The sequence below is a fragment of the Chrysemys picta genome, chromosome 12 (genome assembly GCF_011386835.1).
Source record: "Chrysemys picta bellii isolate R12L10 chromosome 12, ASM1138683v2, whole genome shotgun sequence".
In the NCBI taxonomy this organism is placed as follows: Eukaryota; Metazoa; Chordata; order Testudines; family Emydidae; genus Chrysemys; species Chrysemys picta.
Genome location: NC_088802.1, coordinates 57,382,312 through 57,395,072, shown reverse-complemented (window position 1 = coordinate 57,395,072; position 12,761 = coordinate 57,382,312). Strand labels below are relative to the sequence as shown.

General features: G+C 43.4%; 2 protein-coding genes across 3 annotated transcripts in view; one reads left to right on the top strand and one right to left on the bottom strand.

The window, feature by feature from the left end:
• ASPSCR1 (ASPSCR1 tether for SLC2A4, UBX domain containing) overlaps nucleotides 1–12,761 on the bottom strand; it is a 79,698-nt gene that overhangs the window by 2,701 nt on the left and 64,236 nt on the right. The window contains 2 exon segments of the mRNA XM_024104722.3: nucleotides 181–250; nucleotides 1,655–1,706. Of these exon segments, the coding sequence (XP_023960490.1) occupies nucleotides 181–250; nucleotides 1,655–1,706 (122 nt within the window).
• The window catches only part of CENPX (centromere protein X), a 26,214-nt gene extending 13,453 nt beyond the window's left edge, over nucleotides 1–12,761 (top strand). For both annotated transcript variants that reach the window (XM_042840903.2, XM_008167711.4), the window contains one exon: nucleotides 11,251–12,761. In XM_042840903.2, the coding sequence (XP_042696837.1) occupies nucleotides 11,251–11,394 (144 nt within the window). In that variant the 3' untranslated portion in view covers nucleotides 11,395–12,761. The remainder of the gene's footprint in view (nucleotides 1–11,250) is intronic.

Genomic DNA, 12,761 nt, shown 5'->3' with positions numbered 1-12,761 from the left:
ATGCATCCCCATTTGAGCAGGGTTCACCAAGCTGCAAAGTCGTCAATAAGCCTGAGAGCAGGGGAGATTTTTTCTGGTGCCTGTAGGTTCTGCCCCTCTCCACCAGGAGAGGTGTTGATTCCACCCTTCCCTTCCCACAAATGCCCACTCACATTAGGTAGCTTTGCTCACAGTCCCTACCTAGCTACTAGCAAGTCAGCCGTGGAAGGGGACACTGCGGACTCCAGCAGTTCTGGTCTCAAGTAACAATCTGTAAAACAAACCCAAGCACATACATTTGTTAAGATAGTAACATCCGCCAACCTGCTGACACTTTTACTGCAGCACCTCAGAACCACGTAGCTCCAGCTAATCCCCTTGTGTGTGCTTCAGTGAGTTTCTTCTGCCTTTTCCCAATACAATAGCCAACATTGTTAGCCACTAGGTGGTAGTGACCCTCTCAAGCCATGCTGATTCCCACCAAACTTCTATCTTCTGAATATTCTTTGCCATTTCTAATCCATCCCTCAAAACTTGTGGTTTTCAGGCACTTGATCTCTGCATCTCAGAGATTATGTTCTCTCCCTTTACACCTCTAAGAGACACAGACACTAATATTAACAGCACCACAAATACGTCAGAGAATCAGAGATTGTCCATCTCCACAGGAAGCCACAAGAGGTTGGTCCCTTCAGTGCAATTTCTTGTTGTCTTGTTTAATTTTAAAGCAACGGGATTTCCACGCTTCCCTTCAGAGACCACCACTCCATATTTGTCTACTGTGCCTACTCTATAGCCTAATAAATCTCATAAGAAATGCTTCCTGATTTACATTTACAATTATGTTAGTTAACTTGCATTAAACTGGCAATCAACTTAAGTTGAAACAGAACCAAGCTAGTCTAGACGAGGCCATAGTGATTCACAGTAGAGGCAGAGGCAATGGCAATGCAAGAGTCACAAACCTCATCCCTTCTCCTACCAATGCCCCTCAACCCTGAGCTGGAAGTACCACCTCTGGGGAAGTTCTCTCTCTAGGATACAGGAGTCTCTCTGCTGAGACTGTTAACAAAAGGAGCTAATTAGTGCTAATTGTGGGGAATTGTCTGCTAGGAATAGCACAGAGCTACTGCACCCCAGAGCTACTGCACTCATTTTACCCAGCCAAGGAGATTAATGATTTACACTCATTCCAACCTTAGACTGAACACAAACCAGTGCTGCCCATGCAAGGCTCCATATTCCACCCCCAAATACCTAAGCCATCTAGCCCTCCTGTCCTTCATTCCAGCGTCTCCACTCCTAGCTTTGTTTGGGATCTCTTGTTGGAGCAAAGGAGTTTTCAGGAGCTGGCTGGTGATATGGCTGGGAGGCAGACAGGGCTCTGACCTCCCAAGGGGGCTGGGGTGCCCGAGGACCCCAAGATGCACCTAACTGAGGGGGGATCCTGTTGTCTGTGCCTGCAAGACCTGTCTTGGACTGTATTCCTGTCATCTAAATAAACCTTCTGCTTTCCTGGCTGGCTGAGAGTCATGGTGAATCGCAGGAAGCCGGGGGTGCAGGGCCCTGAGTCCCCCCACACTCCGTGACAACTTTCTGAAGCCACGGACACAATTCATCTGGCTAACACACAGCAGCTGTGGAGCCAGCTGAAGAAGAGATGGCAGTAACTCACCTCTGTTCTCCTCAGATCCAAAGTGAATGACAGATGCTGGGAAGAGGTTAGCCTGAAACAAAGGGGAAAGAGATGGATGAAAAGGGGACAGGGCAAGCTGCAGGGTTGTCACAGCCAGCCAGCCTTGGACATTACATATACCTCTCTAAGGGAAACCCAATCTCTTCCCCAACCCAGGGTAAAGGCACTGCAGCCATGAAAATATGGGGATTTGCTCATCAACCCTCTCCACTCCTGAAGCACCAATCCCTACTGTAGGCAGCAAAGCCCCTTAAAATAAATGCAACTGTCTGAGTTGCAGGAGGGCTGAAACTGAACATGACAGCAGCTCGGACACTTCTTTGCCAGTTATGTCCTGGCTGCATCTTCTGGATCCCAGTTTAAAATAAAAGCAAATGCAAGCAGGATGGGCAAGCCAGTTTTCAGTGTATTGAGTACCATCTACACAGACTTATTTGAGGAACCTAGGTGGCGTTCAGTGACAGCCCCTGGAATCTGCTACTCTAAGTTTCTAAATTAAGCTGAAAATCACTGACTGACTCCCTGTGGGAAGCAGTCTCCCCAGGGGCCGTGCTCCACCCCATGTTTATACTGTCCCATTGGCATATGCAGAATAGACACCTTGTGGGCAAGCCTGCATCATGCCTCACTTTCTCTCTCTGTCTGCATTACCAGGGCCACCTGCTCTTCCTTCCCCTCCTTGAGAACCCTAGAACATCTCTGGCTTCAGATTCTGGTTTCACTGTTGCTAACAGCTGCCCCTTTCCTCTCCTGGAGGGAGCCTGAAGAGGGAGGGGATCAATGTTCCATTAATGCAAGTCAAAGAAGTTGTTTTACAGTCTGCCACAGAGACCAGCAACTATGAAACTAAGGAAATAGCAGTGCTGATTTGAGCTAGTCAGTGCAGGGGCTAGTCGCCACCACAGTGCACCCCAATCCTAACCTTCAAGTCTCCCTTGCTATTCTAGTCCTGCTCCACAAGCCAGGCCTACAGTCCTCCACTCTGCTATTCTAGGTTTGCATCTCATTTAGAGAAGCTGCCAATCATACTAGAGAATGCTTAGCCCTTATTGAATTTTACCTACAGAGTGTTGTACAAACTTCGGCTTTTTTTTTTTTTTTTTAAACAAGTTGGGGGGCGATGTGGAAATAATGCATCCAGGTCAAGTTGTGGGGAGTAAGTGATTATAGTACTGTCCTATTAGCCACAGATAGACAAGGAGCAATGTTTTCAGTTCATAGATATTAAGGCCAGAAGGGACCTTTGGCGCATCTAGTCTGACATGCTGTATATCATAGGCCAGAGAATTTCACCCAGTTACCCCTGTAGCAAACCAAATAACTTGTCTGACTAAAATGTATCTTCCAGAAAGGCATCCAGTCTTCATTTGAAGACTGCAAGAGAGGAAGAATCCATCACTTCTCTTGGTAGTTTGTTCCAGTAGTTAATCATTTGCTGTTAAAAATCTGTTTTATTTCTAATTTAATCTGGCTTCGGCTTCCAGCCATTGTTCTACCTTTCTTTGGTACATGAAGGAGCTCTTTGGCACTTAGTATTTTCTCCCGGAGATGGTATTCTTTCTACTAACCAAGTCACCTCTCAATCTTCTTTTTGATAAACTAAAGAGATTGAGCTCTAAGTCTCTCCCTGTAAGACATTTTCTCCAGCCCTCAAATTATTTGTGGCTCTTTTTTGTACTCTCTCCAGAGCTTCTGTGCCCTTTTAAAAAGTGGACAGTCTCAGCAATGCCATATGTAGAGGTAAAATCACTTCTCCCTCCCGCTCACTACTCCACAGTTTATACACCTAAGCCTGCATTAGCCCTTTTTGTCACAGCATCGCGTAGGGAGTTCATGTTCAGTTTTTAGTTCACTATGACTCCTAAATCCTTTTCTGTAGGCATGGCCTGCATTCTTTATTCCTAGGATGTCTGACCTTGCATGTAGCTGTATTACAATACATTTTGCTTGAATGGGCCCAGCTTACAAAGTGATCCAGACACATTTGTATGATGGGCCTGTCATTTACCATTCTGTCAATTTTTGTGTCATCCGCAAATTTTAATCAGCAGTGATTTTATAATTATTTTCAGATTGTCAATGAAAATGTTGAATAGCATTGGGCAGAGAACTGATCCCTACAGAACCCCACTAGAAACTCCCCCATTCAATGAGCTACTTTTTGATACGTCAGTTAGCCAGTTCTTAATCCATTTAACATGTGCTTTATTGATACTGTATGGTGCTAATTTTTTCACGGGACTGTTGTGCGGTAGTATGTCAAATGCTTTACAAAAGTCTAAGTATACTACATCTATGCAGTTACCTTTACCAACCCATTTGTAATCTCATCATATAATGAAATATCTTTGTGTAAAGAGCCATGATGGAAGGACGCTACTGCAATGCAAAGTCTGGCCACAGTAACGGGGAGATAGGTAGATTTTGACTACCTCTACTGAGAATGGCCCAGAGATCGGAGGCTGAATCCCCTCTGCCTTCTCTCTTGCCTCCTTCCGTCCCTTACTCTCAAGTAATTTCTGCTGCAGTGTAAAGACATTCAGTTGAATCCCCTGGATCTCACAAGACAGGAGACCCTAGAGGGCTCCAGAGAATGAAACCACATCTCAGCCACCTAGAAATGCCACAAAGGGTGAACTACTGCCACAACTTAACTAACCAACACCCAAGCCAACATCCATCGTCAGGCAAAAGACCCTCTGCGGAAGAGAAAAGTGGAAACATTGTCTGGTGATTACAGCACAAGACTGAGCCATGAGTTCTAGCCCTAGCTGTGACTAACAGCTATTTGTACCTCAGTTTTCCCCATCTTTAAAGTGGAAATTATTGTACCACCCCCAAGGAGGCAGAGACTGTTATTAGTGTGTGTAAAGCTCTTTGCGATCCTCAGCTGTAAGGTGCTAGAGATCAAGGGTTAGTAGAACGGCCATACTGGGTCACACCAAAGGTTCACCTAGCCCAGTATCCTGTCTTCTGATAGTGGCCAGTGCCAGATGCCACAGAGGGAATGAACAGAACAGGGCAATTATCGAGTGATCCATCCTCTGTTGTTCAGTCCCAGCTTCTGGCAGTCAAATGTCTAGGGACACCCACAGCATAGGGTTGTGTCTCTGATCATCTTGGTTAATAGCCATTGATGGACCTATCCTCCATGAATTTACATAATTCTTTAATCCAGTTATACTTTTGGCCTTCACAGCATCCCCTGGCAATAAGTTCCACAAGTTGACTGTGCGTTGTGTGAAGAATTTCCTTTTGTTTGTTTTAAACCTGCCACCTCTTTATTTCATTGAGTGACTCCTGGTTTGTGTGTATTGTGAAGGGGTAAACAACACTTCCCTATTCACTTTCTCTGCACCATACAGAATTTCATTAATTACTGACCTGTTAGTAATTTATTCATCGCCTCTTTTTTTTTTTTAAATAAAACCAACCTGTATAGCCTGCAAAGTATACATTCAGATAATATCTTCAACTTTGTTTTCCTCCTCCCCGCCTTCCACTGTCTTTAATGCTCAACTCGTGTCATGTCATTTAGACAGCAAACTCTTTCGGGCGAGAATTATATTTACTGTATGTTCAACTACCTGGTCAAATGTCACAGTAGGACAAACTGTAGAGAAGCAATTTCACTACATCTCAAAGGAAAGCTTCTTGGAACAGCTAGTTCTAAAGCACACAAGAGGAAAAGCTATTTTCCACTTAGGCCTAGGCCTAAGTAACATGCAGCATCTGGTTCAGTTAGTAACAGAGGGTGAGGCTCTCGGTAACAGTGACCATGATATAATTAAGTTCAACATTGGGCGGTGGGGGGAGAGATAAGGTACCAAAAACTAAAACAATGACACTAAAATTTCAGAAAGAAAGATCTCAATAAAATCATGGCATTGATCAAAAAGGCCCTCAACTTAAAAGCAAAGGAAGTAAAAAAATCGCTAGATTTGGCATGGATGTCACTTAAGAAAACAACGGAGTCTCAGAAGGCATACGTGCCACTGAACAGAAAGGGAAGCAGGAAGGCAAGACAGTCAGTCAGTCTCGTAAATAGTAAGAGGTTATTCAAGCCAAACAGTGATCCTTCAGAATTTGGAAAACTAATCTTTAGTGAAGCCAATAACAGGGATGTGTGAGAAGTAAATTTGAAGGACTAGACTTGAATTATAAGAGCAAACAGCTAAAGGAACAAAAATAAGCATCAAGAAATTACATGAAGTATATCAGAAGCAGGAAACTTCCAAAAGAAATGGTGAGTCTGGTAGATCACCAAGGGTTAAAGAGAGCAATTAAGAAAAATAAAAACATTGGCTGAGAAGCAAAATTATTTATTTGCGTCAGTCTTCACCACAAAGGATGTTGAGGAAGTACTTATCCTACCCCTGATTTTTTCTGGTAATATACATGAAGTGCTCTCAGAGTTGAGATGGCAGAAGAATAGGTGCTGGAGAAAACAAATTAAAAAGCAATGAATCACCAGGCACAGGTGGTCCATCCAGGAGTTCTCAAGGAAGTTTTCAAGTTCTCATTCTGAAGAATGAGCTACTATCAAAAATATTAACTGGTCTATTAAATATAGCTACTACTGCAATATTGTACCTTTATTTAAAAAAGGCTCTGGGGTCATCTGGGGAATTACAGACCAGTAAAGACTTCCCTCTGTTTCTGGCAAATTGGTCAAAATTCTCATTACAAATAGAAACATAAAACACCTGGAAGATCACATGATATGGTCTAACAAGCATGGATTCTTCAAAAGAAAATCCTGTTTTACTAATCCATTAGAATTCTTTGCTGTGAATAAAGGAGAACTGATTGACATAATTTAGTCAAACTTTCAAAAGACCTTTGACAAAGTCCATCATAAAAGGCTAATAAAGAAACCAAGTTGTTGCGGAGTGAGAGGCAAGGTATTGTCATGGATCAAAACTGGCTAAGAGATGGGAAACAGAGTAGGATTAAATGGTCAGTTTCCATCATGGCAAAAGGTGAACAGCAGGACCTGAAGGGTCTGTATCAGGACTGTGGTGTTTAAAATATTTAGTAATGATCTGGAAAGAGAAGGGATTATCCCACATCTGCCTGCTGTGGGATTTCTTGAACCTTCCTTTGAAGCCTCAAATGCTGGCCATTATCAGAGATGAGATGTAGGCTAGATGGACTAGGGGTCTAATCCAATGTGGCAATTCCTGTATTCCTATGCATGTACAGCACAGAGCACAAAGGGCCCCAGATCCTGACTGGAACATCTGAATGCTACTTAGTATAAATATTTATTAAATAAAATTATTAACTTCTGGGAAAATGAAACGGCATCACCTATTTTCCTGTCCACAAACTTGAAATGAGAATGTGACCTTACAGCTCTCTGGACTGGGAGACATGAGCACACAGTGATGGTACTGGTGCCAGCATATAACACCAGGAAAGAGAGACACCCATCCACTAAGTCTGAGCTCTCTCTTAGCAGCCACGAATTTGTACAGCCTCAAATAGACATTTTAGCAGCAGGAAACATTTATTAGACCTTTTAACATTTCCTTTGCCAATCAGCAAGACCGAAGCTTGCCTGCTCCAGTCACAAAGGCAGCTCTCCGTAAATGTTGTAATTAAAAAGTACCAGACATGGTTAAGAAACCCCAGAGAAAACTCTTGTGAGAGCTTTGATGTCTCCGCTGCATTCGTCTGAAGGGATCCCACTATTTGGAAGGGGTGGCTTAGAAAGGAGTCCCCCGTCCGGCCCCTCCTCACACACAAGCCCCTTTACACACAACATCCTTTTCATGGCAGCTGTGACTTGGAAAATGAGGTTTTTGTAGCGTGTTAGTGTTGGAATTTTTTAATAACCTCCCCTCTCTCTTTTTCCCCTCCCGCCCAATTATCGTGGTGAATAATTAACATTCTGAAGGAGATAACTAAGCACATCTCAGAGCTCAAAGCCCTTTTAGTTCAAAGCCCTGCCCTTTTCTCTTCGCTTCCCGTTGCCACCACTAAAACTTCCTTGTCATTCAAGCTCTGGGCACACACATCAAAGCAGCATGTGGGAATGGCCCCAAGGGGTCAGAGAAAATTCATGGCAGGGCCTGTGAGTGAGGCACAAAGAGAGAGGGAGAAACAGACAGACACTCAAACACACAAACACACAGAGTCAGAGCACGCCCCAGTAGGAACCAATACCCTATTTACTCACAAGCTGATAAATAACCCTAGCTCTAGATTTCAGGCTCCACCTCCGCAACCACTTCCCACCACTGGCAAAACATCAGTCCAAACCCTTTTTATTGGAAGAGAAAAAGGAACTCGATAGCAGTTCACACGTGCAAAAAAATGTAGCCTCCTCCCCATGGCTTATTTTACCCCACACATCTTTTTCCTTCCTCTGGCTCAGCCATTACAGATTTCCCTCCCAATTCTTATCCCTAATATATCCCTTTCCCTTCAATCTAGGTACAATATTAGGTCACTGATATAACCCTTTACTTTGCTTCCTACATGGTTCTCAGGTATCAGACCAATTTAATTTGAACCCTCAAGGTGGAGTACGATTCGTGGGTTAGAAGGCAGCATCCCACTAGCACACGAATCCTCCAGTCAGCCACAGGCAGGGCACATTCCATTGGCAGGGACCACGCTCTTTCAGTTATGTAATAGTCTTTAAGTCAGACTCAGATTTAACCACAGGAAAAATCCAGGTGCTTTGACATTGGCCATGGAATGTTTTAGCATAAAGATGGGGTGGTTTTAGTATTTGCTCAGTCTAGGAAGGTGAGGGAAATCGAACAGTCCCAAAGTCACAGAACTTAGCAGGTCTCTCTCACTGCTAAGTGCTGCACCAATCAACAGTGTCAATACTTGAGTTTCACTCTTATCTCACTGGGCCGAATGTTTTCAGTGAACATTCTTGGGTCAACTCTCATTTTTTCATTTGAAAAGATGGAGCAGCTGTTTCGACTGCTTGAATCATTGTCTCCATGACTGGCTCCCTTCAATGAGTGCTTCGCTCTGCTCTTTCCTGAGTAATGCATCAAGAGAACAAGAATTCTCCAGACCTGCTGAGATCACATTCTCCTTTAAGTTCTATGTTATATTAATAGGAATAGAGTCTCAATGGATCAGAAAAGATTAAAGCTCTTACAGTCACAGGCCAGGCTACATAGCAAGTAGAATCGAAAGCTATTTGAAACAAAATTTTAGAAACCTGCAATCAGTTGAATGAAAGGAATTATATTATGAGTGAGTCATCTGCCATTTGCTGTTTTCCATATTCGAATATTACTATCCAGCAGCCCCATTTCTTTGCTGTGACTTCTGTCCGGAAGTGGAGTGCCAATGTGACTTGGGAAAGGGATTCTCTAATCCCCCAGATTGAGAATGCTGAAAATCCTTTACACAAGTTACGTTTCCAAGATACAGACAGGTTATTAGTTGTACTGCAGCAGCACCTAGAAGCCCCAACTAAAATCAAGGCTCCCACTGTGATACATGTTATGTATACATACAGTAAGAGACATCTTACAATATAAATAAAGACAGACAACAGGTTCTATTATCCCCATTTTAGAGACGGGGAACTGAGGCCCAAAGATTAAATTACCTACCCACAGAAAGTGTGTGGCAGAACTAGGAATTAAACCCAGATCTCCTAAATTCCAGCCCAGGGCTTTAACCAAAGAACCAGCCTTCCTCTCCAGAAGAATCCTGGACAGTCCAATCCAGAAGCTAAAGAAAACCCTAGTCCTTGGGTCAATTCAGCAAGTGAAGCCATTGGGGCAGTGTCTCTAGGCAGGTTACATCTTAAAATCATAGAATCATAGAATATCAGGGTTGGAAGGGACCTCAGGAGGTCATCAAGTCTAACCCCCTGCTCAAAGCAGGACCAACCCCAACTAAATCATCCCAGCCAGGGCTTTGTCAACCCGGGCCTTAAAAATCTCAAAGGAAGGAGATTCCACCACCTCCCTAGGTAACCCATTCCAGTGCTTCATCACCCTCCTAGTGAAATAGCTTTTCCTAATATCCAATCTAGACTTCCCCCCACTGCAACTTGAGACCATTAGTCCTTGTTCTGTCATCTGCCACCACTGAGAACAGCTGAGCTCCATCCTCTTTGGAACCCCCCTTCTGGTAGCTGAAAGCAGCTATCAAAATCCCCCCTCATTCTTCTCTTCTGGAGACTAAATAAGCCCAGTTCCCTCAGCCTCTCCTCGTAAGTCATGTGCCCCAGCCCTTAATCATTTTCATTGCCCTCTGCTGGACTTTCTTCAATTTGTCCATATCCTTTCTGTAGTGGGTGGCCCAAACCTGGATGCAATACTCCAGGTGTGGCCTCACCAGTGCCGAATAGAGGGGAATAATCACTTCCCTCGATCTGCTGGCAATGCTCCTACTAATACAGCCCAATATGCCTTTAGCCTTCTTGGCAACAAGGGCACACTGCCGACTCATATCTAGCTTCTTGTCCACTGTAATCCCCTGGTCTTTTTCTGCAGAACTGCTGCTTAGCCAATCAGTCCTCAGCCTGTAACAGTGCATAGGATTCTTACATCCTAAGTGCAGGACTCTGCATTTGTCCTTTTTGAACCTCATCAGATTTCTTTTGGCTAACTCCTCCAATTTGTCTAGGTCACTCTGCCTATCCCTACCTTCCAGTGTATCTACTTCTCTCCACCACCACCCCATGATGAAGTATGAGACACAAATAAGACCAGCTCTCAGGAACATTAAGAATTCTCTCTCGTGAGAGTTGGCAATGGCTGATGGGAGCAGAGCTAGAGAACTTCTGCAGTTGGAAAAGCATGGATGACATAGATAAGGGGTGGCTTACACCTGACTGTTTGCATAGTAATCCAAATTCCATGCCCTTCCCAAGTCCTGATGCCCCAGGAATCACGAAAAACAGCCGTGATTAAAATGAGCACCTTCCATAGACACAATGTGCATACAGCAGCTTCAAAATACATAACTTCAACATGTATAGCACACTCTAGTTTGAGTCATTTAAGAAATGATCCTCAGAGAGGCTGCTCTTCTCGACACCAAAATGGAAGGAAAAACATCTTGACACAGAGGGAGTGGCTGTGCTGTAATCTGCATGGTTCACAAAACTGGTTGAGAAGAAGGTCCTAAGAGGCTGCTATAACCACATGCAGTCCACGTACTTATTGTGTTGAAGGGGAATTTGCACATTCACCATTGTTCAGTTCTCAAAGTTCAGGTGTTAATTTACATTCCAAGATGACTTGGCAAATTCTTTAGTGATTATCAACTGAAGCTAGATACAGAGAAGTCTTCGTAGTTCATCCATGAAATCAGTGCCACAGCTGCCACCACAGTATTCACATCCCCCACTGTGGCAGGTTGTTCCCAACAGTCCGTTCTCTAAGCTTTACTAGTGTCTCAAAAAAAGATACATCATCAAGTCTCTTGGCATTATTTTTTCCCATAAAGTTTAAAGCCAGAAGAGACTACCAGATCTTCTAGTTTGACCTAATCTATCACAGGCCACTACCCGACTCCCATGCAATAAACTCAACAACCAAAATACTACAGCCCACAGGAGACTAAACAATTATATTCCACAGGCAGAGGAGGTGATCCAGTGCCTAAGCTTACATCTAGGAAAACTTCACATTTTGGGCCATCAGTCTAAGGATCCACCCATTACTGACGGCGCGGCCTTTGACTTAGAACTTCAGATCACTAATCACTCAATTTCACATGTTTAAATGTGAAGGCACTCAAACCATGGTAGTGAGTGTGGTACACAACATCCAGAAAGCCTTGGAACAGGGGAGTCGGGTGTGACCCTGCACCTCATATTCTTCAGTGATATGATTATGACATAATTGTAATGTAATTGTAATTGTGAAGTGTCATTGGAAAAGTTATGATTTGCTGAATATGAGTATCCTATTTGTATTCCTGTATCATTTTTGTGTCTGAAGTTATGAATGTTGACTATGTAACTGTATTTCATATGTAGTTACACCTGGGTAACGCCCACTAGACAAAATGCTTTCAGTCTAGATCGGGGTAGGCAACCTATGGCACATGTGCCGAAGGCGTCACGCGAGCTGATTTTCAGTGGCACTCACACTGCCCGGGTCCTGGCCACTGGTCCGGAGGGCTCTGCATTTTAATTTAATTTTAAATGAAGCTTCTTAAACATTTTAAAAACCTTATTTACTTTACATACAACAATAGTTTAGTTATATATTATAGACTTATAGAAAGATACCTTCTAAAAACGTTAAAATGTATTACTGGCACGCAAAACCTTAAATTAGAGTGAATAAATGAAGACTCGGCACACCACTTCTGAAAGGTTGCCAAGCCCTGGTCTAGATAGTGGGTGGGGAAGGGCCTATTCAAGGCAATGAGCCATTAGGAAAAAACAATAGGCCTTAGGAGAAGCTTATCTCCCAGCTAGTGATCCTTCCTGTGATGGCTACAGACAGCCTCCAAGTAATGGTTGCTATGACTCTACAAGGACATGTGATCAGACCACATGACTCTAGACTCCATTTTAGGATGTGAGTATTTTTCCACAGACAGGTCTGGAAACCAAGCTTTGAAACAAAGGGTTCCTGCCCTATGCAAAAGCTATATAAGGCAGGGACTGACATCTTGGGTGGGGAGTAGGGTGACCAGACAGCAAGTGTGAAAAATCAGGACAGGGGGTGGGGGATAATAGGAGCCTATATAAGAAAAAGACTCCAAAAATTGGGACTCTCCCTATAAAATCGGGACATCTGGTCACCCTAGTGGGGAATGAAGAATACCAAATGAAGACTCCTGGAAACATGCAAGGAACAAAGACTGAACTGGGAGAAGTGCTGGACGCAGGCTAAAGGGATCTCTAGCCTGTGAATTAAACTCCTGGGGATTCCAAGTTATAAAGCAAGTGCAGCGTGTGCCTGCTTCTATCATCTCTTAGGGTCAGAATCTGCTACTCATATCCAATCTATTGAGTATGTTAAGCTTAGTTTGCATTTTTTATTTGCTAGGTAATCTGCTTTGATCTGATTGCTATAACTTAATCACTTAAAATCTATCTTTTGTAGTTAATAAACTTGTTTTTGCTTTATCTAAA